This window comes from Propithecus coquereli, unplaced genomic scaffold, assembly GCF_000956105.1.
Source record: "Propithecus coquereli isolate 6110/MARCELLA unplaced genomic scaffold, Pcoq_1.0 Scaffold502, whole genome shotgun sequence".
NCBI classification, from domain to species: domain Eukaryota; kingdom Metazoa; phylum Chordata; class Mammalia; order Primates; family Indriidae; genus Propithecus; species Propithecus coquereli.
In genome coordinates this window covers 585,927-610,301 of record NW_012150864.1, presented here as the reverse complement: position 1 = coordinate 610,301, position 24,375 = coordinate 585,927, and the positions used below count along the sequence as shown (strand labels likewise).

Below are 24,375 nucleotides of genomic sequence, written 5' to 3'. Positions count from 1 at the left end.
ACTGTTATTTGTTCCCTTTTATCCACTTATCTGCGCACTGTCAAACACATTGCCATCCAGATGCTGTGACCCGTTCGCTTGTAAGATATAGCCTGACATACAATCTGATCAACACATCTGATATTACAAGCACACTCATATACATGTATGTGTCCACAAGCCCTAAATATGGAACTCTTTCAGTCACGCTATTTTTAGATGCAGCAGTTATAAATGGCCAATCATAACATGCATTTGACTCAGCTGGATGTGTCCCTGGAAGAAAGCTGTGAGCTCACTGTGGTACTTTGCTAATCAGCACAGATTGGTGCCACGTGGAATCCTGATGGCTCGAAACAGTGGCTCCCACAGTGTGGTCCAGCTGCTGGAGCCATGCTCCTTCTCAGATGCAGGAAAATGAGAGAAACCCTTTCTGCCCCCTCCCTAGATTTAAAAAAAATATATAAGTGAGACCGTACCTGCCCCCCACCCAAAGTGTACCCCTATCATGCCTCTGGTGGGTAGTTCTTTCAAAATTGCGTGGCAGTTATAAAAGGTGTAGGTGGGGAGGTGCTTTTCCCTCCCTCCCCACAGCCCTGGGCTCGTGCACAAAGCACTAGCAAAGCCCAGGCAGGCGGCTCCACCAGTGACCTGTCCTTGCAGGAGCCCCAGCTGGAGAAAGCTTCCTCTCTCTCGCCCCCAACTCTTCCCTTTTCGCATCAGTTTCACTCAACAATACCAGGAACGTTAAGGCTCTCAGGGGCCTCTCCGGGCATTTGTAATTTTCAAGAGCGCCTTGATTCTTTTTCTCCCCCCACCATGAAGAGTCCTTATCTATGAGCCAGTAAATTGCAAATAAAAGAAAAAAATTGAAAGAAAGAACACTTCTGAGCTACACCTTTATTTCACAAGTCTGTGTGTCAGGCTGTCTCTACTTCAGCTGCTTCATCTACTAAAGAGGATGTCCTCAGCTAAGTACACAAGGCTTCTAGGTGACTAGAGTCTCTATTTGTGATGAATTGAGAGGATGCTCTTGGAGGGTCCAGGAAAAAACAACAAGTAAGAGTGTCATCACCCTAAAACACTTTCAGTTTTAAAATTCACATAGCAAAGAAGACAATGAAGCTGGGAAGAAGAAAATACAAAGGGACTGCACAAATTGGAAATTAAAACTACTCAAGTTTGGTGCCAGGGCAACTGGCAGATGCTGGGCAAGATCCTTTGGCTACAAGACAGCTGTTCCTCGTGGCATCTCTGTATTCACAGACATGCAATTTGCCCAAGCACGGATAAACACGCAGTTCCCCCTCCTCAAAGGAGCTGCCACATTACATTTCAAGCCCTAGTTAGTTTACCAAACTCAGCAACTCATACAAGCAGAAGTAGGAAAACAATAGTTCAAAGCACTGTGCCTGTTGATAAGTGTCCTCGAAAGGGATGAGAAATCATGATTTGCCACTGCATTGCTTCTGAGTTTTTATTTTCTAAGGTCCTGGTTATCTCTGCTATTATCAAGATGTGATTGTAATAAGGATATTACTGTAATTGGGACATGTGGTCATTGATTTCCTCAGTAATTGTAATACTGCATTAGCACCTCTCACAAAATGTAAATATTATTTCAGAGAACACTGAGAGGAAATGGTGTTGGCCTAACTTCTCTGGAGACTTTTACTTGGAAAACAAAGATATGGTTTCAGTGGCATTGGAAGCAGCTCTGGAAGTCACAACTATTCCTCAGTCAGTGAGACAACCCAGCTGCTAGCAGGGACAGGCCTGCAGGCAGCTGCTGGTGGGACTTGTGCCACCAGGTATCTTCAAAAGCAGTAGGAACACTGACCTCTCCATTTGTCAAATCATGTAAATGATACCACCCAGGTGAAGGGCAAAAGACAAACTTATTCACCTCTTTTAATTTCATTTTCCTATTCTCCACTAGGAATCAATACAAAAGAAATAACAGAAGGCATAAGACACGAATTAATACATATGCAGATATTCCCTGAAGTGCTGGTGAAGCAACAGAAAAATAAATCAGAAGCAACCTGTGGCCAACACGCAGGGGTTGGTACATCCATCTGATAGAACACTGTGGCTAAACATGTTTTTACACACACAATATTATACCATGAAAAATGCTCAATATAATTAAGTAGAAAATTCACAAATAGCTAACAAGATAATCTGAATTTTATGGTGCAAAACTGATATATACTCTAGGGGAAAAAAGACTAAAAGAAAATAGACCAAAAGACATCAGTGGTTATGTGAGAGTGGTATGATTTAAGTGATTATTAAAATTTTTCATTTTACACTTTTTGGTATTTTCCCAATTTTCTATCACATGTATATCCTACTCCTAAAACTGTAAGAATATTTTCAAATAATTTACATCTCCCATTTAGGAATGCTTCAGACATATCAAATAATTAAAACAAAGGTGAATGACAATTAAATTTACATTATTGGCTCTAGAGTTTGCCATTTCCCTTAGAGCTGCCCCTGGCAGTCCCTCTGCCACGGCACCTTCGTGGGCTTCCCAGCTCTGAACCAGCACTCACCTGGGAAGGTGTAGTCACGCTGATTTCTGGAACAAAGTTATCCTCAAAGAAACTGATGATGTTCTCCTGCTGCAGTTCCTTTGTTGGGGTGACTTTAGGCAGAGGTGGAACGGGAGGGCCTTTCCTTGTCTAGGAAGCATTAAATATAAACATTAATTCAGCTAAAGATGATGCATCAGACATGAAGAAATGTCATGTGAACAGACCTAGGAGGACAGATTGATCTCTGATTGAAACTCAGATCTGTGTATAGAAATTAGCCTACCTGATTTAGGGGAAGAATGCTGTCTACGTGGGTGGCTTTCTGAACACCGACAAGCCAGGGTCCAGTGGAAAGAACTCAGGCTATGGGAGCCCATTCATCTCAACACAAGAACTATACTCAGGGCTGCAGGTGCGGGTACCTGTACCTTCAAGGTTAAACGAAGGCAATACTCTCCCTGAATTCAACTGAAAATGATTTCTCACTTCAGCAATAAATTAGAATTTCAAAACTAAAATCAAGCAAGCTTTTCATTTGAATCAATGAGATCAATGACAGCAGCTTACATTTCACTTTACTCTCCAGGATTTTGAAAAGTAAGAACTTTAGAGGTCTATCCATTATGTATAACCTCTTAAGACTTTCCTTAGTTCAACCGTACACAGATGGTTCCTTCCTTAAGATGGTTCGATCTAGAATTTTTTTGACTTAAGGACAGTGCAAGATGATATACATTCGATAGGAAGCTGAGACCCTCTCTCTCATGGTGCTGGGCAGGGGCAGCGAGCCGCAGCTCCGAGTCCGCACAGGGGCATGCGGGGGAACAACCAGCACTCTGCAGTGCTCTGTGCTGGCAGGCGACTCTGCCCACCTGCAGGCCGATGTGAGTGTTCTGAGCACATTTAAGACAGCCTAGGCTAAGCTGTGGTGTCCAGTAGGTTAGGTGTACTAAATGCATTTTTCGCTCAGAATATTTTCAACTTACAAAGGGTTTATCAGGACATAAACCCACGGTAAGTCAAGAAGCGTCTGTATATGAAAGCGTGAACTGGACTGGGGACTTAGAGTTTTCCTACAGGAATCTTCTTTTTACCCAAAGTAGGGAAAATAAAGGTGGCAAATTTTCTCTATAGTTACTTTTGCCCAGCCCTTACGGTTCCTTTCTAATCTCGTGTTCCATACCGTTTTATTAAGTGGCTGCTCTAATGCAGTCTAGTACAACAGATACAAGAAAATGTGAAGTGGCATATAAACATAACTGCTTTTCTTGGCAGTACTTGTCCTGAATGTAACCCAAACCCCTAGGAGAGGGCAGGTTTCATAGAGAAGGATTAAATGGAGCCTTGAAAGAAAGAATCCTGAGAGCAAAAGATGGCAGAAGAGGAGAGCGTGCTAGCCTGAGCAAGCTGAGAAGGTGCTGGAAGTCCCAACAGACTCAAACGTAAGGCGTGTGAGCAAATACAAACAGTCAAATATGAAAACCAGGTAGATTCCTTAGTGACCATCGCAATACCTAGAGCCTCGCATCTCAGTCTCCCCAACTGAAAACTTCTCCATGGTATTATCTCTGATGGGCCACCTCACCATGAGTTTTTCTATGCACCAAAATATTTAATCTTCCTACCTGCGAAGGTGACCTAGGCCGTGCGGGTGCAGGAGACGCAGGTGCCAGTGTGTGATTCGGACTAGCTGTCGGGCTCGGGAGGGGTGAGGGCTCCTCGGGCGGTGACGGTGTCTTTGCAATGCGGAGAGGACCCGAATCACTAGACGAACACAGGGGATTAAGCAAGGGGCCTTCTAAGGAGCAGTACTCATCCGATCAGGGGTTCTCCACCCCAGAGAAATCCTGAAGCATAACACATACTGTTACCCTGTTCCCCCTTCCAGGTTAATTCTGGCTAACAGTAACAGTGATGGTGATAACTGGCACCATTTATTGCCCACTGTGTGCCAGACCCCATTCATGTATTATCTCTTATCTTCACTGCAGCCATGTCTTATCATCCCCATTTCACAGGTGAGGAAAGTGGAGCATAGAGAGGTTAAAACAACCCTAAAGTCACCCAACAATTTACTGGATCTGAATTCAGGACTTAGTAACGCAAACTCCCTGTTCTTTCAAACGAGCTCTGCAAGAATCTTCCAAACATAGGCTGAATTAATTTAACTGGTTTCACTTTTTATTCACAAGAGAGTCTTTCCATGTCCCAACCTATAGAAAAACCTACTCTGAAAATTGTAAATTTTACGTTTAAAAGGCAGCCTTAGGATAGTGTAATAAAAGTTTTGTACAAGTACTTTCTGATGAAATTTGGAAATAAATCCACTAATTAATTTCCCTTTCTACACCTTTTAAAACAATGACTCAGTGCAGACACCTTGAACTGTACAAACAAATCATATGATGGGTGAGATTCAGTAATGTTTACTGAGAACCCACCATGTTCCCGGCACCGGGCCAGATGCTTGGGAACAGCCCGAATCTGATGACTAAGAAGCACTCGGGACACATCCTACTCTCTAAGAATTTCTAAAGTCTACAGCTCGAAAGAACAGAGCCTACACCCCCAAATAAGACAACACATACACAGCAGCATGGTCTACACATTCAGGGGCCGAGGGAACGGGGTGCTGTAGAGAACACAGACACAGCGCATGACTGGGGCCATGTGCCAGCAATCACGTCCTCTGACGGGAAATACAGCCCCCATCTACGCTTAGTAGGGATTCCACTGAGCTCACTCACCACCTCGTTCTGCAGAGGAATGTTGGAAAAAATGAAAGGAACATTTGTTAAGCGGTTCTGGCTCCACTTTCTCTTCACTTTATCTGATCCAGCACCATTGAAATTGTCATGTGCATTTGTGCCTTTCGTTTCCAGGTAAGGGAGCAACCATTTTTAAAACACCCAAATGTCACTTTGATATTCCTGTTCTAATTTTTCCTTTTTGCCTAGCCCAGTACTGAAATAACTGCATTGGAAGTGGTAATTCTTCCCCTTTGATGTCTCCTTTCAGGCAATGTTCTTACCCTGGGAAAAAGAAGATACATCTACTGCTCACTTAGTACAGCAGCCATAGCAGAGACTGCAAGGATGTCCAATCCAAGAGCAGGGAATAAGAAAACTAGCCGTCTCCAGAGGGATCCAAACACGACCATATGCAGGTGTATGACATGCATGTCGTCATTACTGCATGGGTTTGGGCATTGATTGATGTTAAAATTGCAAATACAGATCATCAGGACTCTATGTTACCTTAGAAGCCATTTAGTTCAATAGTATCTTATTTTTTTTCTATTAAGTAAAAAAAAAATGAGACCTTAAACCAGAGAGGTTATTGGACTTACTTAAGGAAAGCAGGTTAACTGCAGGGTCACAAAACTGAAAGCTGGGTCTTCTGACGTCCAGCCCAAGGCTCACTAGCCTGCGTTCTCTGAGTGCATAATGCCTGAGAAGGATGGAATGAGAGGGGTTCCAAAATCACAGGAGAAAGCGGCGTGAAGCTGAACTCTGGCAAGGCAGACAATTCACCTACGCGGATCACTGGGCCTTCAGTGTATCTGACTGGCGTGCTCGTGACAGCAACGTGCCGCAGAACAGAAACAACTCCGCGTTTGCCAGATCGAGAGTTAGGAACTAAGATGATGAGGGGGTCTCACTTCCTCTTTCCTTTCCCAAAATGGGACGTCAGCACCCACGATAAGAATCAGGACTGTCATAGGTTTTGGGAATTCCTTTCTTCTCCAGAGAAAGTAACGTGTGCAACTAGAAATTATATATTAAAATTTCACACGACGGCTATCAGGTCCCGTGGAAAGCAGAGAGAGGCAGAGAGTCAATTCTATTGGATAAGAACCCTCGCTGAGACCAGAAGTAAACGCAAAAGCACAGAACTAAGGTTAGTGTCAGCCCCCAGGTGGAAGGGCCCCTTTGAGGCTTCTACGAGACGGATAAAATAGGACAGGCTGGGCCACAGACTGCAGACATTTCAACAAGCAGAATATTCCAGGTGCTCTGATCAACAGCGGCCTACCTGGGAGCTCCTTGAATGGTGAAGGCCTTGTCGGCATGCTGGTCACCCAGTTTCATCATCACTTCATACAGTTTGTGGCAAAGCTAAGGGGACAGAGGCCACTTGTCTATTAGCTGCAAGTCATCCTGGTGCCAATTCAGGCTGTTCTCCCCAAGAAAAAAATTGTTTATTGAGAAACTAAGAATCTTATGATAGTTTGGATGGCCTCAGGATAACTGAAATTCTGTACGTCATCCAAATTTAAAATCCATGTCAAAACTAAAATAAGTACAAATAAACTAAAAAACAAAAAATCAAAATATATTTATTAACCAGAAAACAGAGCAGAAAACAAAAGTTTACTGTTTATATTAACTCCATTAGAAATAGCCACGCAACCACCCCGTTCAACTAAGAAAACATCAGTCAACAACAAAGTTGCCGATTATCTAAACATTGTGAGATCAATTTTTCATTAGCCTAAAACACCACTTGAAATTCCAACTTTATAAACTGACTAAAAAAAAGAAAGAAGGCTGTGAAACTGTGACAAAATCTTCCAAACATATAGAGAACTATGTGGTCACTACAAAACTGTACACACTCCTGAGAGTAATGACACACTACTAAAAGAAACATACAAAAGAGTGAATTCTTTGGATAATGCTATGCCAGTTCATTTGTTTCCAAAATAAATCTTCCTTTACTTTATATTCCATATGTAAAAATAATCATCACGACTCACCACCGCAATTTCCTTATGAAACTTGGCTTCAAGGCTGGAAACATTTTTGAAAGTATTGACATAAAATCCAACTCGTCTAACATGTGGAAATACAAAGAGGAAAGAACAGAGAGGGAAAGACCAGTCAGCAAAAATGGATTTTTAATGGCAATCAAACGTATTCAAACCAGATTTTCTTTACACAATTTTCAATAACACTGGATTAAATAAAATACTTAACCCAGAGTAGGCCCAAACTTTCCTCATCTGTTCATATACAAAAAAAAAAAAAAAATCTTTTGGCATAGACCACAACATCTCCTAAAATTCAGTTACTACCCCAAGACAGTGGTTCTCAAACTTTAGTGGGCATTAGAATCACCTGGAAGGCTTGTTTCAGATTCAGTAGGTCGGGGCAGGGAGACTGAGAATTCGCATTCTCAAGTTTCTAGGTGATCCTGACGCTGCTGGTTCAGAGACAACACTTATAGAACCACTGCCCTAAGAATTTGTTTGTATTTTACATACGTATCTTGTAGACGTTCCAAGATTTGAGGACTTTATTATTAATTTTTATAAAATATAAATGATCCACTTTTGGACTCCAAAATTTGTTTGATAGAGGGAAAATTGATTCCAATTGTTCAGCAAAAGTGAGAGCACACTTTCACTGAGCAGAGAAATCTTCCTGGGGAACTGTGAGCGGCAACCTGTGACCCCTTCTCTAGGACCCCAGTCAAACAAGCCGGTAATTCTTAACATCTTTCCTCCTTCAATTGCTCAGCAAATGACTATGGGTACATGCACAGTGGGGAACTAAGGTAGCTCCAGGAATTTACTATCCAGTTAGAGGAGCACCCAGAGGGGCTGATTAATGAACAAATGCTCTATTCATACTTAAAATGGAAATGTATTGGTAAGAGAAAGAACCAGAGATTATAAAACAGTGTGTGAACATAAAGTTACACACAAAAGGCCACAAAAGGCCATATCTGCGGTCCCCAGCCCCAGGCCATAGCCCGTTACCGGTCCGTGGCCAGTTAAGAAATGGGCCCCGTATCACTGCCTCAGCTCCACACCCCAGGGCCCCAGCCCCAGTCCATGGAAAAATCGTCTTCCATGAAACCATCCCCTGGTGCCACATAGGCTGAGGACCACTGCAAATATCAAAAATGAGTGGACAGCTAGACGTGGTGGCTATGCTTATAATCCCAGCACTTTGGGAGGCCAAGTCTGGAGGATCACTTGAGGCCAGGAGTTCAAGACCAGCCTAGGCAACACAGCGAGACCCTGTCTCTACAAACAATAAAACATATTAGCCAGTCATAGTGGCAAGCATCTATAGTCCCAGGTACTCAGGAGATTGAGGTGAAAGGATCGCTTGAGCCCAGGAGTTTGAGGTTGAGGTTACAGTGAGCTGTGATTGTGTCACTGCACTCCAGCCTGAGCGACAAGATGAGACCTTGTCTGTTTAAAAAAAAAAAAGCATGTATGGGCAGAAACAGCTACAGGAACTAACAGGAGAGAGTAGTACCGGGCCCTGTGCCAGTGCTAACATCTGCTTGGGAGGAAACCTTGGGCTGCAGCAGACCAGTCTGGGTAAAGATGGGAGGGGAGGCGAGATGGGAGGGGCCTGTAGTTAAACTTGACTGGCGGGTATTGTTATACCAAAACCTTAACGAATGTCTATGATTAAAACTTTGTGCACAGCTTAATAATTTCTTTTGAATAGGCTTTTTGATCGTACATGACAGCGAAAGGCATGAACAATAGAACCTTTGATGTTCACTGCCAAACTGCTCCCGTCAGGCAATTTGTTCAACTTTGAACATTATCTTATACACAACCTTTGTAAATTTGATACCTGAAAGTTAGCATCTCACTGACCTTTAAATTTATATTCCTTTTATTAAAGTTAACACTTTTTTCATCTATTTATTGCCCATTTGTATTTCTTCTTTTCTGAATCATCTACTCATTATATTAACATTTGCTTATTTCTTCGTGTTTGTTTTTTTCTTAACAATTCATAAGGGCATTTCCATTAAACATACTGAAACTTGGATTCATTTAGCAATAAAAGAATCCTCCTCCTTCTACGTTTAAATTTTGTTTTGTCATATACAGCATATTTTAAGTTGTTACATCAACTTTGAGAAATAATTGGTATAGTACCAGGAAGAAATACCTTATTTGGAATAACTAAACAAACGTCTATACTTTCTTAATATTTTTATTGCTTCTTTTTAAGATTTAGAAATTAAATGAACTAGTATATATTTATTTAGAAAAAAGTGTCCAACACTTTAATGCAACTTATCGTAGAGTGATTTTCTCCAATTTATGAAATCAGAGACTGTGGAGTGGGGACTGCCTTTGGCTACTTCACTATTAGAGCCCCAGCCTAATACAGCACCGCGTACGCAGCAGACATGCAGTAACTAGACCACGAGTGAATGAATGAATGTATGAATGAACAAGTAAACAAGCCAATGAATGAAGAATCTGGCACTCACTCCACTGGAATAGCATATTCTTATGTGACCTTGCCTTGTAAAAGACTAGCGTCACCAGCAGTGAAATATACAAACACAAAGAGTACTGGGCCCTGGAATCTGATATCTGCTTGGAAGTTTCATTTCGCAAGTTCTTCATAAACAAGGGATTCTGAGACATCACTGTTTCCCCAAATGTGGCATCTTCAGGCCTCTTCTGATTAGCTGTCAAGATCAACTTTATTTCTTTATTAAGACATTACTTTGTTCCTGGAAACAGTGGAAAGAATTAAGAGCTGAGCTTATCTCAGCCACAGTTTGCAGGCTCTCTCCCCTCTGTAAGCCCTAAAGGAAACCTGCCTTAAGGGGGCATCACTGCTTTCCCCAGAGCCCCCTGCAGTGGAGGAGGCAACCTCTTCCACCCCTCCCCCACCATGGAGATGGGGAGGGAGGAAGAAGAGCTATATTCTAGCTCTTTTCCAATTCTCTGAGCTCCTTTCCATCCTCCTCTGAGACTGACAGCAGCATATCCAACCTCCTCCCAGCTCATCTAACAAACTCCCAGGTCACCCCCTGCCCCATCCACTGCCCACAATGGCATGTCTCCAGGTTTCTCTTCCTCTCCTTCACCAAATGCTAACACTCACACAGCAAATCCTGACATCCACAGGACTATCCAACCAAGAAACGAGCCCCCTCACTCATGACCCAGCATCCTATTTATACACTCTGCAGTGGCCACTGCACTTCCTGGGTCTTGCCACCACTCACATCTGTTCCACCCCCAAAATTGGGCAATCAGTGGCCCCCCAATAACCTAATTTCCTCAGCCACAAGAGCCCCCATTCACTCATTTCCGTTCCACCTGCTGACATTCTTTTAACCTCTGTGGGATCAGTGCCCCTTTTCTTCTAGGCTATCACCCAGCTCAGGCTGAACCCCCTGCTTTATCTAGCTCAGGCCCCGTGGCGCAACCCTCAACAGCCTCTGGCCAGTCCCATCGCTGGCTTCCTGCTTGTCCTCACCCCCACTTGCCTCATATCCTCAGTCCCAAATTATCTCATCTTTGCGATGGCCACTGCCATCTTCTCAAAATGACAAACACTATTTTAAAGGCTTCCCTTGCCCTATCTTCTCCTTCTGCCACTATTCCTCACACCCATCAGAGTCGGGGTCCTCAGAATAACAGACGACACCCACTGCTGTTGCTTCCTCACCTCCCATGGAGGCTCCAAGGCCTGTAGTGGAACTTCTGCTCCCACCATCTACGGAGACCTCCCAGGAAGTTCACCAAAGGCGAAGCATCTCCAGTCCGTATCTGCCTCATCCCTCTGTTACTAATGATATTCCGGGCACTCCCTCATTTGCAAAGTTTTCTCCATTCTTGGATTTTTGAGATATCACCTTTTCAGAGCTCCTTCCACATCTCTAATTATTTCTTCTTTTCCACATTCTTTAAATATTGGTGCTCTCGAAGATTCTGTCATTGGCCCTCATCTTGCCACGTGATCTATCTGACTTCCTACCTCATCAACTCCCATGGTGTCATTATTACCCATATGGTGACGATTCCCACCTTCCCTTTGAGCTCCAGACTACACAAATCCTTTAAACTTTGTTATGATACTGAAACTCACCATACAGAAAATGGAACTCAGTATTTCCCCAAAACTTCCTTTTCTTCATATATGGTCTCTTTGAGAGAAACCTTCCTAACCACCCAAATTATAGTTCCCATGTTACTCTCTGTTAAATTATGCTGTTTTATTTTCTGAATTAAACTTTTTGTCTGACGTCTTATTCTTTATTTGCTTTTTAGGTAACTACCTTTCTCTATTCTCCAATGTAAGCTGCAAGAAAACAAAAACTTTCAGTACGGGATTGTGTGCACCTAGAAGCGTGCTTAGTACACAGTGAAAGTCAGTAAATATGTGTTGAATGAATGATAAATGAATCTGACCTCTGCCTCCCTCCTGCTTTATCATGACCAGCCCCTCCTGGACACTATCACTCTGACCTTAAACAACATTAGACTAATTACAGGTCCACAAATCCACATACCTGCTTCAGTTCCCATGCCTTTATTTGTGCTCTACATCAGCTTAGAATATCCTTTTCACTAAATGGTGACTTTATTCATTTTAAAACATTTAGCTCAAGCATTCCTTTTGGAGTCCTTCCTTCTTTGCAATATCTCTCTATCATCTCATATGAATTACAAGCTCCTTCAAATCATACAAACATACCCCAGTACTTCCTCTTTTAAAATTGAACTTGCATCCCTTCTAGGTAGTGGTTCATTTGTCTTTTCCTTTATACATCCAAAATTTTAAAAGTTTTCTACATGTGGCAGTAATGGAAGAATAGAGAAACAAAAAAGACATAAGATACGCTGAAAGCAATTAGCAAAATGGTAGGCAGAAATCCTACTTTATTGGTAATCACATTAAAGGTAAATGGACTAGGCACACAAATCAAAAGGAAGAGCTTCATAGAATGGATAACACATACACACACACATACACAAATGATCCAAGTAAATACTGTCTACAAGAGACACACTTAAGATTCAAAGACACAAACAGGTGGGAAATAAAAGAATGGAAAAAGATACGCCATGCAAAAGAGAGCTGAAGTGGCTACAGCAGTATCAGACAAAACAAACAAAATTTATGATCAGAGACAAAGAAGAACATTATGCAAAGATAAAAGAGCCAATCCATCAAGAAGACACACCAATTATAAACAAATACATGCCTAACAGCACAGTCCAAAAATACATGAAGCCAAAGCTAATGGAAATGAAGATAGAAGCAGACCCAATAATAGTTGGGGACTTCAATATCTCACTTTCAGTGATGAATAGAACAAACAGCAGAAGATCACTAAGAAAATAGAGGATTTGAACAACATTATAGTCCAACTGAACCTAACAGACATAGAGAACATTCCACCCAGCATTTGGAATGATTTTGAATAGTGTGATGCAGGATTTCATGCATTAATCCCTGATATTTAATATGTTCATTACTGCATGCCCAGTATTATACATTTCACCATAGGAAGCACAGAAGATAAAAAAGTACTAACTTCAATTCCAATGCTGAACAATATGTCTAGGAAAAGAACATATGCATTCATGAAATAACTTGAAAGATAATGACGGCATGCAATATCATTTTAGATAGAGAGGGCCCAGATAAAGGTAGCAGGATTTACAGAAGAAAAAAAAATCACAGAAGTGTTCTTAAATGTCACATTTAGGATTCATCAGCTTTATAATCTTAGGAAAGTGTTTAACCAATATGATCCTTAGCTTCCTCATCTGTAAAGTGGAGAGATACGTAATTGCGACAGAGGGTAGTTATGCAAATTACATAAAATGATACCTGGCAAATAGAAAGTATTCAAAAAAATGATCTCTCTCTTGCTCTTTCACACCACACACAAACACACACACACACACACACACACACACACACACACTGCACATAACTATCATGGTTGAATAATAATAATAATCTGGATTTAGTCAAGAAACAAACTATACAGAAAGAAGGCCTAAGTCAGGTTTTGATCAAAGGGCAGGATCTGGATTGAAAAACTAGGATTGACTGATGTTATTTCCTAAGTGCCAGAATGAGGAGTTCGATTGATCTAGAAAGCATTGAAACATTTATACTGTGTATGACCCGAAAAGGAGGAAAGTTTTTTACCAAAATTATCCCTCAGATATTCCCTTTGTTTTGTAGTCTCTACAAAGTCTTTCATGTTACAAGACACTCTGATAATTAGTTTACTTTGAATAACTAAATGCTATTTGGGGGGCACATAAAAAGCCTGAAATAACATCTGTCAATGCTACCCTTAGATGATTGTAGAGATCACTAGAAAAAAAATTAGTTATACGCCCAGTGCATATTAAGGCAAATAATAAGTATTTGCCTCTTAGAAATTCTGGCAATTTTCCCAAGGGTATTACTTCATAGTTGTCAATTGGAAACTTCCCATGGGTATTATCTCATAACTGGAAGTATGGAACGTTGTGGTACCCAAGTCTTTTGAAGATCATTTCAAAAAGCGATGAAGTAAGTAATTACATTGGAGATCACAAAAATTCCTCTATATGGGAAAGGAAGAGAATAACTGTTTTAATTGTGTACAAATGACAGCTTGTGTTTGAAATGGGATATCTATTGAGGACAATGATGAGCTCTACGGAACTACTGGCTGACTTGATCAGTGTTTTCAGTGAGGATAAACTCACTGATACCAAGGATGTTTGTAAAGATGTTAGATACAAGCATTCCATGAAATGTGAGTGCAACAAAGTAATATCTGTATTTATAAAAAACTCAGATCATTTCATATAATTTATGATTTTTAAATAGATACGAATAACTAAATAAGTTCAAATTATAAATAGGTAGCTGATTCATCTATTTTGCTAAAAGACTTATTACTCAGGCTGTATAAATTCTCAGTGGGGGAGAGGAGGGGTCTTCTTTAGGCACAAACAGTAAGGTCCTGAGCAGGCCACAGAGCTGTCAAGGTGGAGCTCCCGAAAGAAGAGGTATACAGGATGAGGGCAAAGACAGGAATGTAAGGGCAAGACCACCATCACACTGAACCAGAGGATGATGAGGTTAGGGCAGTGACAGTGAGAAACAAGAAGGGGAGATCAACCTGAAATATTACACCAAAAAACAGTGGACCATTTCCTTAATGGACCTTTGGTTTCCTGCAGTTAATGACTCCAAAGCTTTGAGTCTTAGGAACTCAGCAACAATGGTACCAAAAAACCAAATGCAGATGTTGAGAGAATGAATAAATTTGATAAACAATGAGATAATTTCAGAACTTTGGGTAATGGCTTATCATTGAGGTGTGACATGTATAGGCTAGTTTACAGTGAACTAGCCAAAATTTCATCCAGATATTTCAGTAGTTCAAAAATAAACAGAGTGCCTATTATTTGCAAAAAAAAAAAAAAAAAAAGAGAGAGAGAGAGAGAAAAACTAGGGATGAACACAGAAAAGGATAAACTCTCAAATTGCTTACAATTTTAGTGAAAAGTAGAAGCTCTAGATTTTATACAGAGGAAGGTGTTAGGGGAAACATCTGGTTGCAAGTTAGGACTAGAGGATCTGACTGAAAATGATGTGGCAGGACAAACATGATTCTGTGTATTTGTGGTGGGAGCATGTGGTGCTGATGGAAATTGAGGAACACAAGGCCCCACTTCACCCAACAACTTCTACATTCTACCACTGAGTGGGAAAAATGGAACAAACTATAGAAATGCACTTAATTCCATGAGAAATGCAGAGTATTGAAGCCAGAAGACTAGACAAGTTCTTGGAATAACAGAGGTTCCACCAAGAGCTGAAAGGCTATGTTGTAAATTTCAAGACTCAGGGCAGCTCTCCTAATGCCTCTCACTGAGATTTGGGTCTCCACTTGAGAAATACATCAGTACCTATAACTGCGCCACCCAATATGGTTGTTGCTGACCACATGTGATATTTTAAATTTGCATGAGTTAAAACAAAATAAATTAATTTAAAATTCAGTCTTCAATTATACTCACCATATTCCAAGTGTTCAATAGCCACATGTGACAAGCAGCTACCATATTGGAAAGTGTAGAGAAAACTTCCATTGGACAGCGTTGAAGCATCCCAGACAATAAAGAGAAATGAGGGGTATTCACTGTTCTTAAACTTCTAAAAGGGATATGTACAAACTGCACAGAAACATTTTTACCTTGACCATAATGATGGTAACTCTTCCTGTAAGTCAACGTTAAACTCTTCAAATACTTTCTGTGCTTTCTGAAATTCCTCTTCTGCCTAGAAATGATACATAACGTGTTTACACTAAAAATAAAGTCATTTCACAGAAGCATCATTTAATATAAAATAGCAACAGCCTCATGACATCCTCAAAACATTTTGGGAAGGAGAGATATTTGGTTAAAATCCACATGATTTTTTTCAATTAAACATGAAATATTAATACACTAAAACTGGAAACTGGATTGATTACAATGGTTGTGTAACAGAGGATTGTCCTGAAAAAAAAATGGCAAAAAGATGTCTTCCATCTCCTTAAAACATCACCCAGTCTTTTTGAGAACTGCAGCCTGCATCCCAGCCCCAGGCAGGTGGTCAGTGGGGCCTGGGGATCAGCCATCCCAGGTGCTGGAGCCAGCCTCCCAGGTGGGTGCTGCACAGATCACAGTCTTTGGCAGAGATGGGAGGATTAGAATAGCTAACCACAATAGCACAGAACTGAGGGGCACTCCCTTCAAAAGCTCTTTATTTCTGCTTATGTTCAGGAAATTTGGATTTTTGAGATGAGAAGGTCTACCATTTTTCCTTCTTTGCCAGCAAAATCATAAATTTCTCTTTCCTTCTCCTCAAACCACTTGTTTTCATTGTTCTGATGTGGCCTCAAGGACAAATGATGAGCTTTCAGTCGGTAACAGTTGCTTTTGCAGTTTCTGGCTCATTCATTTACTCTAAAAATATGTTGACTGCCAGCCATGTAGATAACTCTGCACTGGATACTGCACTGGATGCCAGACTCCCCATGAAATACCCAGTCTAGGAGAAAGGCTAAATAATTACATTACAAGGTATATTTACTAAAGGGACTTACAGTCTGTTATGGAGCATGCTATAGGCAAGACGGTGTACAGTGAAGACAGAAGGTTCCACAGAGAAAAGGTGATATTTTAACTGAATTCTTAAAGAATCATGATTGCTAAAGGGGTCGAGGAAGACATCACAATACATAAAGGTCAAGTTCCATGGGATGGAATTCTAGCTTACTGGCTGTGTGAACTTGTCAGATTGCTTTAGCTCTGTGCACCTCACAGGCTGTTGTGAGTGTAAGGAAAGGTAATGTAGACGTGATGTTGAACACGGTGCCTGGCAGGAGGCCCCTCACGAAGGACAGCTCTTACTGTGGCTGCTCAGGAACTGATGTGGAGGCTGTGGAGGCTCTTTCTCACAGTGTATATGGAAGAAGGAGCGGGGGGAACGGGAGGTTTGAAAGTTCATACGCAGGCACAGGTGAGTTACAGACAAATGTCGAAGGTCTCATATGACATGCTAAAAAGTTTAGAATGCTTTCTACAGGCAAAAGGAGCCATTAAAAGATTTAAGCAGCAGAGAAACATGTCTAGATATGTGATACAGAAAGACCATTCAGGCAGCTGTGTGCAGGCACAGGAAACGGCCAGACTGGAAGAAAAGGGTGTAGATAGTAGGTGACTTCAGTTAGTTGGCATCTGTAAGTTGCTGACATATATGGTAAAAGCTACTGAAAATGGGTTTTCTAAAAGAAAACTAAAGTTATGCAAATCTAGCATGTGTCTATACTCTCAATCCAAAGTTTTATCTGAGAATTTCAGCTTGGTTTTCCATCTGAATCTGCATTTCAGCATCACGTGTGGACCACAACCACATAGTGAAGTGCAGACACACAGTACTTTCTTTGATCCTACAACACTGTAGGCAAAAGTTTATTCTGAGCAAAATGTGTGAGTCAGTGTCACCCTCGCGAACTCTACAATAACATTAAAAACCTTATTTTAATTAAAAATAATAGAAGGCAGCCCACAAGCACCATGTTTCAGTTTAAATTTTGTCTTGATTCCAATTTCTGTTAAAAATGAAACGTACAATTTTAAAAAGCTGAACTGTTACAAGTCGTAAAACATGGAGATTGGTATCCACCCTGGGCTCAAACCCTACCTTAGAGATCCGACCCTCATCCTTTCTCTTGGAGCTCTGCAGCGCTTCCAGATGGTGGCGGGCGCTGTCATAGTCCACCAGCTTCCTACTGCGCTTGGCGATGCGGTTCTGCCAACAGAGAAATGCATGCACTAAGAAAGAGACGAGGTAATAGAATCTCCCGTTAGCTGCAAAATGCCAAAGAGATCTCGGCTGAGAATCTTCACTGGATAGCACGGTAAGATGGAATTTCTAAATGACCCCTGAAAATCAGACTACTGCCTCCAGTCCTTGTGAGGAGATCATTAGGTAACTATCTTCCCTTCTGATAACACGTAGGCCAACTATGAGGCACTAAAGACAGAGTTTGCAAAGACCCGAAAAATTCCAGAATTGGTTGCGGTAAACCTATACTCTCTATTAGTCTCTTCTCTAAATCTTTAAATGTTCAATGTTGAAGACAGTGAAAAATTATATGAGATTTGGTTTTGTAATTCTAGTTGTTAGGGAAATTTCCATGCATGCTAGGGGAATTTCTGTGCTGATTCTGCTTAAAACCACAAAGCAGCTAAAATGGACGCTGACACCTGTCAGCCTTGCAAGCTAAAACCACAGAGCAGTTGAGCAAAGCTGAACAAAGCTACAAGCCTGCCATGATTATAATATTTGTTATAAGCCTATCATGATTTTAATGTTTGTTATAAGCCTATCATAATTCTACTACTTTTAAGAATTATTGTTTATTGGATAAATTTTAAGTCTTTTTGCTAATTGGTTAATCATTTATACTTGTGTGTGATTTGTTAAGAGTAACCCCCCAAAAAGAGTATAAAACCTGACAAAAACCCGGAAGAGGTGCTCAGAATTTGGAGACAAGTCTCCTCTGGGCCTGCTGGCAAATAAAACTTTCTGACTCTCCAACTCTCTGCGTGCCGCTCGGTTATTCCCCTGGGACCAGTCACTGACACTTGCCATAACATAGTAACACTCACATTAACACGAGTTCTATAAAACAGATTTACTTCCTAGGAAATCTCTTTTCCTACAAGTGTTTCGCAATCCTCTGTTCATTAAAAGCACTTGGGATGATATATCATTTTGGAATAGCTGGTGTTCAAGACACAGGGGAGATTGTCCTATTGGGAAAGCTCTTTCTCATGGGCCTCTAGTGGACGCCATGAGAAAGTCTGGGAACAAGACACTCCCTTGCAGTATAGGTGAGAGTCAGGTGATCTACGGCTACCAGGGAATGGGCTTGAAGCCTTGCTCATTTCCATGACCATTTGCTCGTACAAAGCAAAAGCTTTAAGTTGCTTGAGGGAGTCAAACCCTTCTGCCCACAGGGCCAGGCAAAGACTCACTCTTCTGGGGGATGAGTCAACGCAAACCCAATCTGGCTCTGGCCTCTAGGATATAGGTAAAGAAAACTGCTACAGGCAAACGGGTAGAAAGAGAAAAACCTCAACCCACAGGCAAGGGACATAAAATCTTCTTGGGCCCCAGAGCGGACTCCTATAACAAGCAGAGGTCTGCTCTCACTTGAGTAGGGGAAGGAAATTCCTGCTTAAGACCAGACACACATATGAGGCAGATTTTGCCTAAGACGAGGCTAGGAAAGGATAAAAGAGAACAGCCCTGACTCCACTACAAGCCTAACACTAAAAACATGTAATACCTACCTATCACTGGAGCAAGGGCAGTGCATGGAGAGACACTCCCTCTGCAACATGGGCATGCAAGGACAAATAAAATCTAATGGGAGCAGGAACATGAGAAAAACCCTCTGGTACCCAAGGGCCCACCATATTTGGGTCAAAGAAGCAGCTAAAACCAGACTCAAACCCAGGAGTCTGAAAATATTGCAGATCTTAGAATATAAACACAAGGTATTAGCAGCCAAATTATTGAGGAATTTGAAAGCTGTAGTGCCCTGCAAGTAACAATAAAATAGCAACAAAAAAACCCAAATCCAGCTCAGGTCCTGACTAGATTGTCTCCAGCTCCCACACTAATGGCCAGACATAAAGGCATGCGATTTCCAGGCATAACTATTACTGCATTCTTCACTAACTATCCTATGTATGATATCTGGCATTCATTCAAAAACCAGGAAATACACAAAAACAAAAGAAAAATGACCCATAAAAAAAGATAAAACAATCAACAGAACCAGACTCAGATATGACCCAGTTGTTGGAAGTAACAAACAAGAATTTAAAAATAACTATAACTAATGTTAAAGTGTCAAGTTTGAAGAATTCGACAGCATATATAAACAGTCAGTGAATTTCAGCAGAAATACTGACTACATTAATAGTCAATACTAAAGTAGTCTAATAGAAATACTGGAAATTTAAAAAATTATATCAAAGGGGAAGAACTTTGTCAATGGACCAATCAGTAAACCCCAAAAAGCTGATGAAATAAATAGTGCACTTAAAGATTAGTCAAAATAAATCATTCCCTTACAACACAAAGAGAAAAGAGCTGGAAAAAATTCACAGAGAATTGAGCATAAAAAACCTATAATGCAATATCAAATGGTCTAACATAATGTAACTGAAGTCTCAAAAAAAGATGAAAGGGAGAGTTATGAGAAATATTTGAAGAGATTATGGCTGAGAATTTTACAAAATAATGAAGACATCAAAGTACAGATCTAAGAAACTCAGAGAATCCCAAAAAGGAAAAATACCAAACAATACACATCTAGATACATTATAGTCAAATGACTTAAAGTCACGAATAAAGAAAAAAAAAATAAAGTAAAAAGGAAAGAATTATAGCAGGCTAACCTTCAGAAACTATGCAAGCCAGAATACGTTGGAATGATATCTTTAAAGTACTGAAAAATAAACATTAATAGACATCTACAAACTCAGAATTTTATACTTAGTGAAAATATCTTCCAAGAGTGAAGGTGAAATAAAAGGTTTATTTCAGACAAACAAAAGCTGAGAGAATTCATTGCCAGCATAAGAATTTTAATACCAAGCGGAGCTACACAGAGAAATGAGTACCATAAATTATAAAAATTAAAGTAAATATATAAGATTTTGTTTCCTTACTTTCAATTTCCTGAAAAGGTAACTGATTATTCAGAGCAAAAAAAGAGCAACAATGTATTCTGGGATTTATAACATAGGAAAGGCAAAATGTACCACAATAATACTACAAAGGAAAGAAAGGAAGAACTGAAAGTGCAGTTTTAAGGTTCTTAAATAAAGTGGTATAAATTATTTGAAGTTATACATGTAAGTTAAAGATGTGTATTATAAATTGTAGGGCAACCACTAAAAAAAGGTGAAATAAGATAGTATAACTAATAAGCAAATTCTGCAAAATATACTGATTCTTGCACCCCAAACTAAGAAATTCTGATTTAATTACTCTGGGGCAAGGCTTAGACATCTGTACTTTTAAAAAATCTCCCCAGTAGTCCAGTTATGCCAAGCTAGTCTAATAATGAGAACTACTGCAGGAGGAGATGCTTTAAAAACTGCTATGTTTTTTAATGGTAGGGAGAAGAAAAAAAACACAATGATAATATAACTGTTTATGGCTTACAAAGCACAGTCACAGCCAATGGATCCGCATAGCAATCTATAGCACCAGTGTTGCAGGCATGGTGACACACCCACGGTCACTTAAAGATATGTGATGAGTTAGCCCAGGCAGGGTGGAATGAAGTCCTTCAATAAGCCATGGTGAACACTATGTGCCTTTAAGGTGACAAAGCTCATTATTTTTATCAAACATCTAACTGTTACCTTAAAAGGAGCCCTGTGCCTTGAAGCAGTGGCCTGAGTAATTGCATGCAAACTCTTACGAAGTTCTTCCTTCTGGCCTGGATACCCCTATAATATCCTCCAAGTAGCAAATTTTGATTCTTTGAAGATGAATTCGATTTTTGAAAAAAGCCAAAATTCAAGTACAGATCCAAGTCATTTATGTCTCGGAATAAGGTGGAAGAGTGCACTGGGAAATGTTAATTTTGTTCCAAAACAAGAAGTGAAGTAAATTGTGTGACTCATTTTCTTTTGTGACTGACAAGTCAATCACAGAGCATATAGCTTACCATGGCAGAAATGACTATATGAAGAACACCACGCATTTTGCTGCATACATTTTTGTGTTGGAAAAACAAATCTATCTTATTTCTTTACCTTTCTGATATTTTGGAAACTTGTGGGAGAAAAAGCTCAAATGTTCTAAGTAAGGGTAAATTTAACACACATTAGCTTTTTAATAGAAAATGAAATAATTCTTGTTTAAACATCCAATAATACATTTAATTAAATAAATTATAAATTTAATTAACATTTCTTGAAAAAAGAAATAAAAAATTTTTCTTGAGAGTTTCACTGTGCACTGAACTTCTACAGTTAAAAAATAATTTATTATACATTTTTTAAAAAATTCAACAACAACCCCAATTTGGAATTCATTTTATTTTTTTTTTATTTTTATTTTTTTTAACACATTGCAGTAAATATATGCTTAGTTGTTCATGCATAGCTGCCAAGATATAATCTAAACTACATTTTACAACAACTGCTCACAGCTGTAAGCTGGCCTGGGTTGGTGACAAGCAGGCTTTTATTATAACATTGATTTTAGATGTCAATGCCGCATAACAGGAACTGCAACACATGGTGCCCTGCCAATCACAGCTGGAAAGGGCAGCATGAATGGGACTTCATAGCCCTCACTGATGGACTGCGGTAAATATTTGGGAATTTGCCTGAGGATTTAATTGCACATGGCCTGTTGATTTTAATGGGAATCAAGGAAGTAAATTGTGTTCCATGCTTTGAAAATTCTCCACTCAGTTTTTTAATTATAATCCTCATTTCTATCAATAACATTACATAATCACTCAGAACTGATTTTATAAAGTGACAATGTCTATACCTACTTCTAACTTCCATTTACTGAGTAAAGGTACACAGAATAACTTAAGTCCATTTTCACAGAAGAAATTCTTACAAATATTAAATATAGCTCTCTGCCCACTCCAGCTCTCTCCCAGTCCAAATTGTCTCCTTTCCAAGTTAAACATTGCCATTTCCTCAAATGTTTGTCATGTTATATGGTTTCAACAATTCTCTATCTTGGTTGATAGCCTCTGTGTGTGCTCCAATTTTCTAAATGTGGATTGAGAGAAAGAGATAGAGAGGGAGAAAGATTATTACATCCTCTTTCCATGATGCACATAATACCTTTACATATTCTCTTCAGGGTATCCAGCAAAAGACCAATATGATATTACTCTGAAATCTCTAAATGGTTCAGTAACTAGAGGATAATCTTTGTGACCTAAACCATGGATCTCAAAAAAAGAATTGCATAAGTAAATGTTCTACTAAGTTCTTTATATTTCTGATGTGAAATAAACTAAAAACACTAGCCAATATAATATGTCATGATTTTATTTTAATCTCTGTGTTTCAACACAGGTGCTTCTGTTTGTGTGTGTATGTGTGTGCATCTTCTGAAATTATAAGTTCCTAGAGAGTATGGTCAATTTCTAAATAATTATCTCTGGGCATTACAGTAATAGCTAGGATCTTTACATATTGATGATGATACTAAATTTTTGTCCCTGAAACTCAATATTCAAATGTCTGTTTCTCCAGTCAATCACATACATCCTTCATTTGCTTAACTAAGTCATACTATGAATATATATCACATGAACAATGTGGACAAGTTGCAAGGTGCTTTGGAATTTTCAGGTAGGAGGACACAGTTTTCCCTTATCCTCTTCTGATTTATTAAGTGTTGTTTTTCCAGGAGATTAAATTACCATGCAATAGAGGTGATGTCAACAAGATGGAGGAATAAGAAGCCACGGACTCTCCTTACCACAAGTGACACAAAGATTTAACACCAACACATAGATCAATTTCCTTTGTGAGAACCCCAGAAATGAGTTGAAGAGACCCTGAACATTAGGCAAGTGCAAAGCTAACCACATTAAAACCGGTAGGAAAAGGGGAAATACCTTCTCACCATATCCTCTGCTCCCAGCTCAATGCTACACAATAGGGAAGGAACACCAAGCTCCCAGCTCCTCACTGAAAAATGAAGGAGTTGGACTGCACATCTGGCATCCCAACTTTTCTGGCTCCCACCCAAAGTAGTATCTTCTTTCTTGCCTGCCTCAGAGAACTGACAGACCCAGCATAAAGTAGTTCCCTGGGATCTACAGAAAACAAACAGGATTTTGAACATGCATGAAGGCATTTGCCACAGCTCTTCCCCCAGGCTCAGTGCCGAGCACTCAAGCAGAAACAAAACACCCTCCTAGGGAGTATCATTTACCATATAACTAGCTGACATAGCCCCTCCTCTGAAGTCAGAGCAGATAGGAAACAAACCCTAGATCCCACCTTCTGCCTAGTGAGGGAAGGAGCTGGAAAAACATCCAACAGTCCAAAATTTTGGGGGTTACCCAAGAAAATGACTTTAGTCACGCTTGTCTCAGAGCATTGACACCCAGCATTCTCTAGATGCCTGGGGATTGCTAAGAACAAAAAAAAAGCAGTTGGAATAGCACAAAATTTTTAGAGGCTTTCATAATCTATGCATGAGATGACTGATGAGGGTCTTCTCCTGTATGGAGCCAGTCTGTGAAGACTGAGAGAAGTGGCTAATTTTTCTAATGCACAGACACCAACACAGAGAGTCAAGGTGTTGAAATGGAGAAACAGGAAAATACATTTTGAATGAAGGAATAAGATAAATCTCCAGAAACAGATTCTAATGAAATGGAGATATATTATTTACCTGAAAGAGAATTCAAACTGTCACTGAGATCAGGAGAAGAATGTATAAAGAAAGTGAGAATTTCAACAAAGAGATCAAAATATTAA

General features: G+C 40.0%; 1 protein-coding gene across 2 annotated transcripts in view; it reads right to left on the bottom strand.

Moving 5' to 3' along the window:
- Nucleotides 1–24,375, bottom strand: part of AMPH (amphiphysin) — a 248,958-nt gene that overhangs the window by 63,429 nt on the left and 161,154 nt on the right. For both annotated transcript variants that reach the window (XM_012656466.1, XM_012656467.1), the window contains exons 6-11: nt 17,519–17,626; nt 15,522–15,607; nt 7,282–7,357; nt 6,558–6,640; nt 4,148–4,286; nt 2,541–2,669 (exon numbers count right to left, since the gene is read on the bottom strand). In XM_012656466.1, coding sequence (XP_012511920.1) covers nt 2,541–2,669; nt 4,148–4,286; nt 6,558–6,640; nt 7,282–7,357; nt 15,522–15,607; nt 17,519–17,626 — 621 coding nt within the window. The remainder of the gene's footprint in view (nt 1–2,540; nt 2,670–4,147; nt 4,287–6,557; nt 6,641–7,281; nt 7,358–15,521; nt 15,608–17,518; nt 17,627–24,375) is intronic.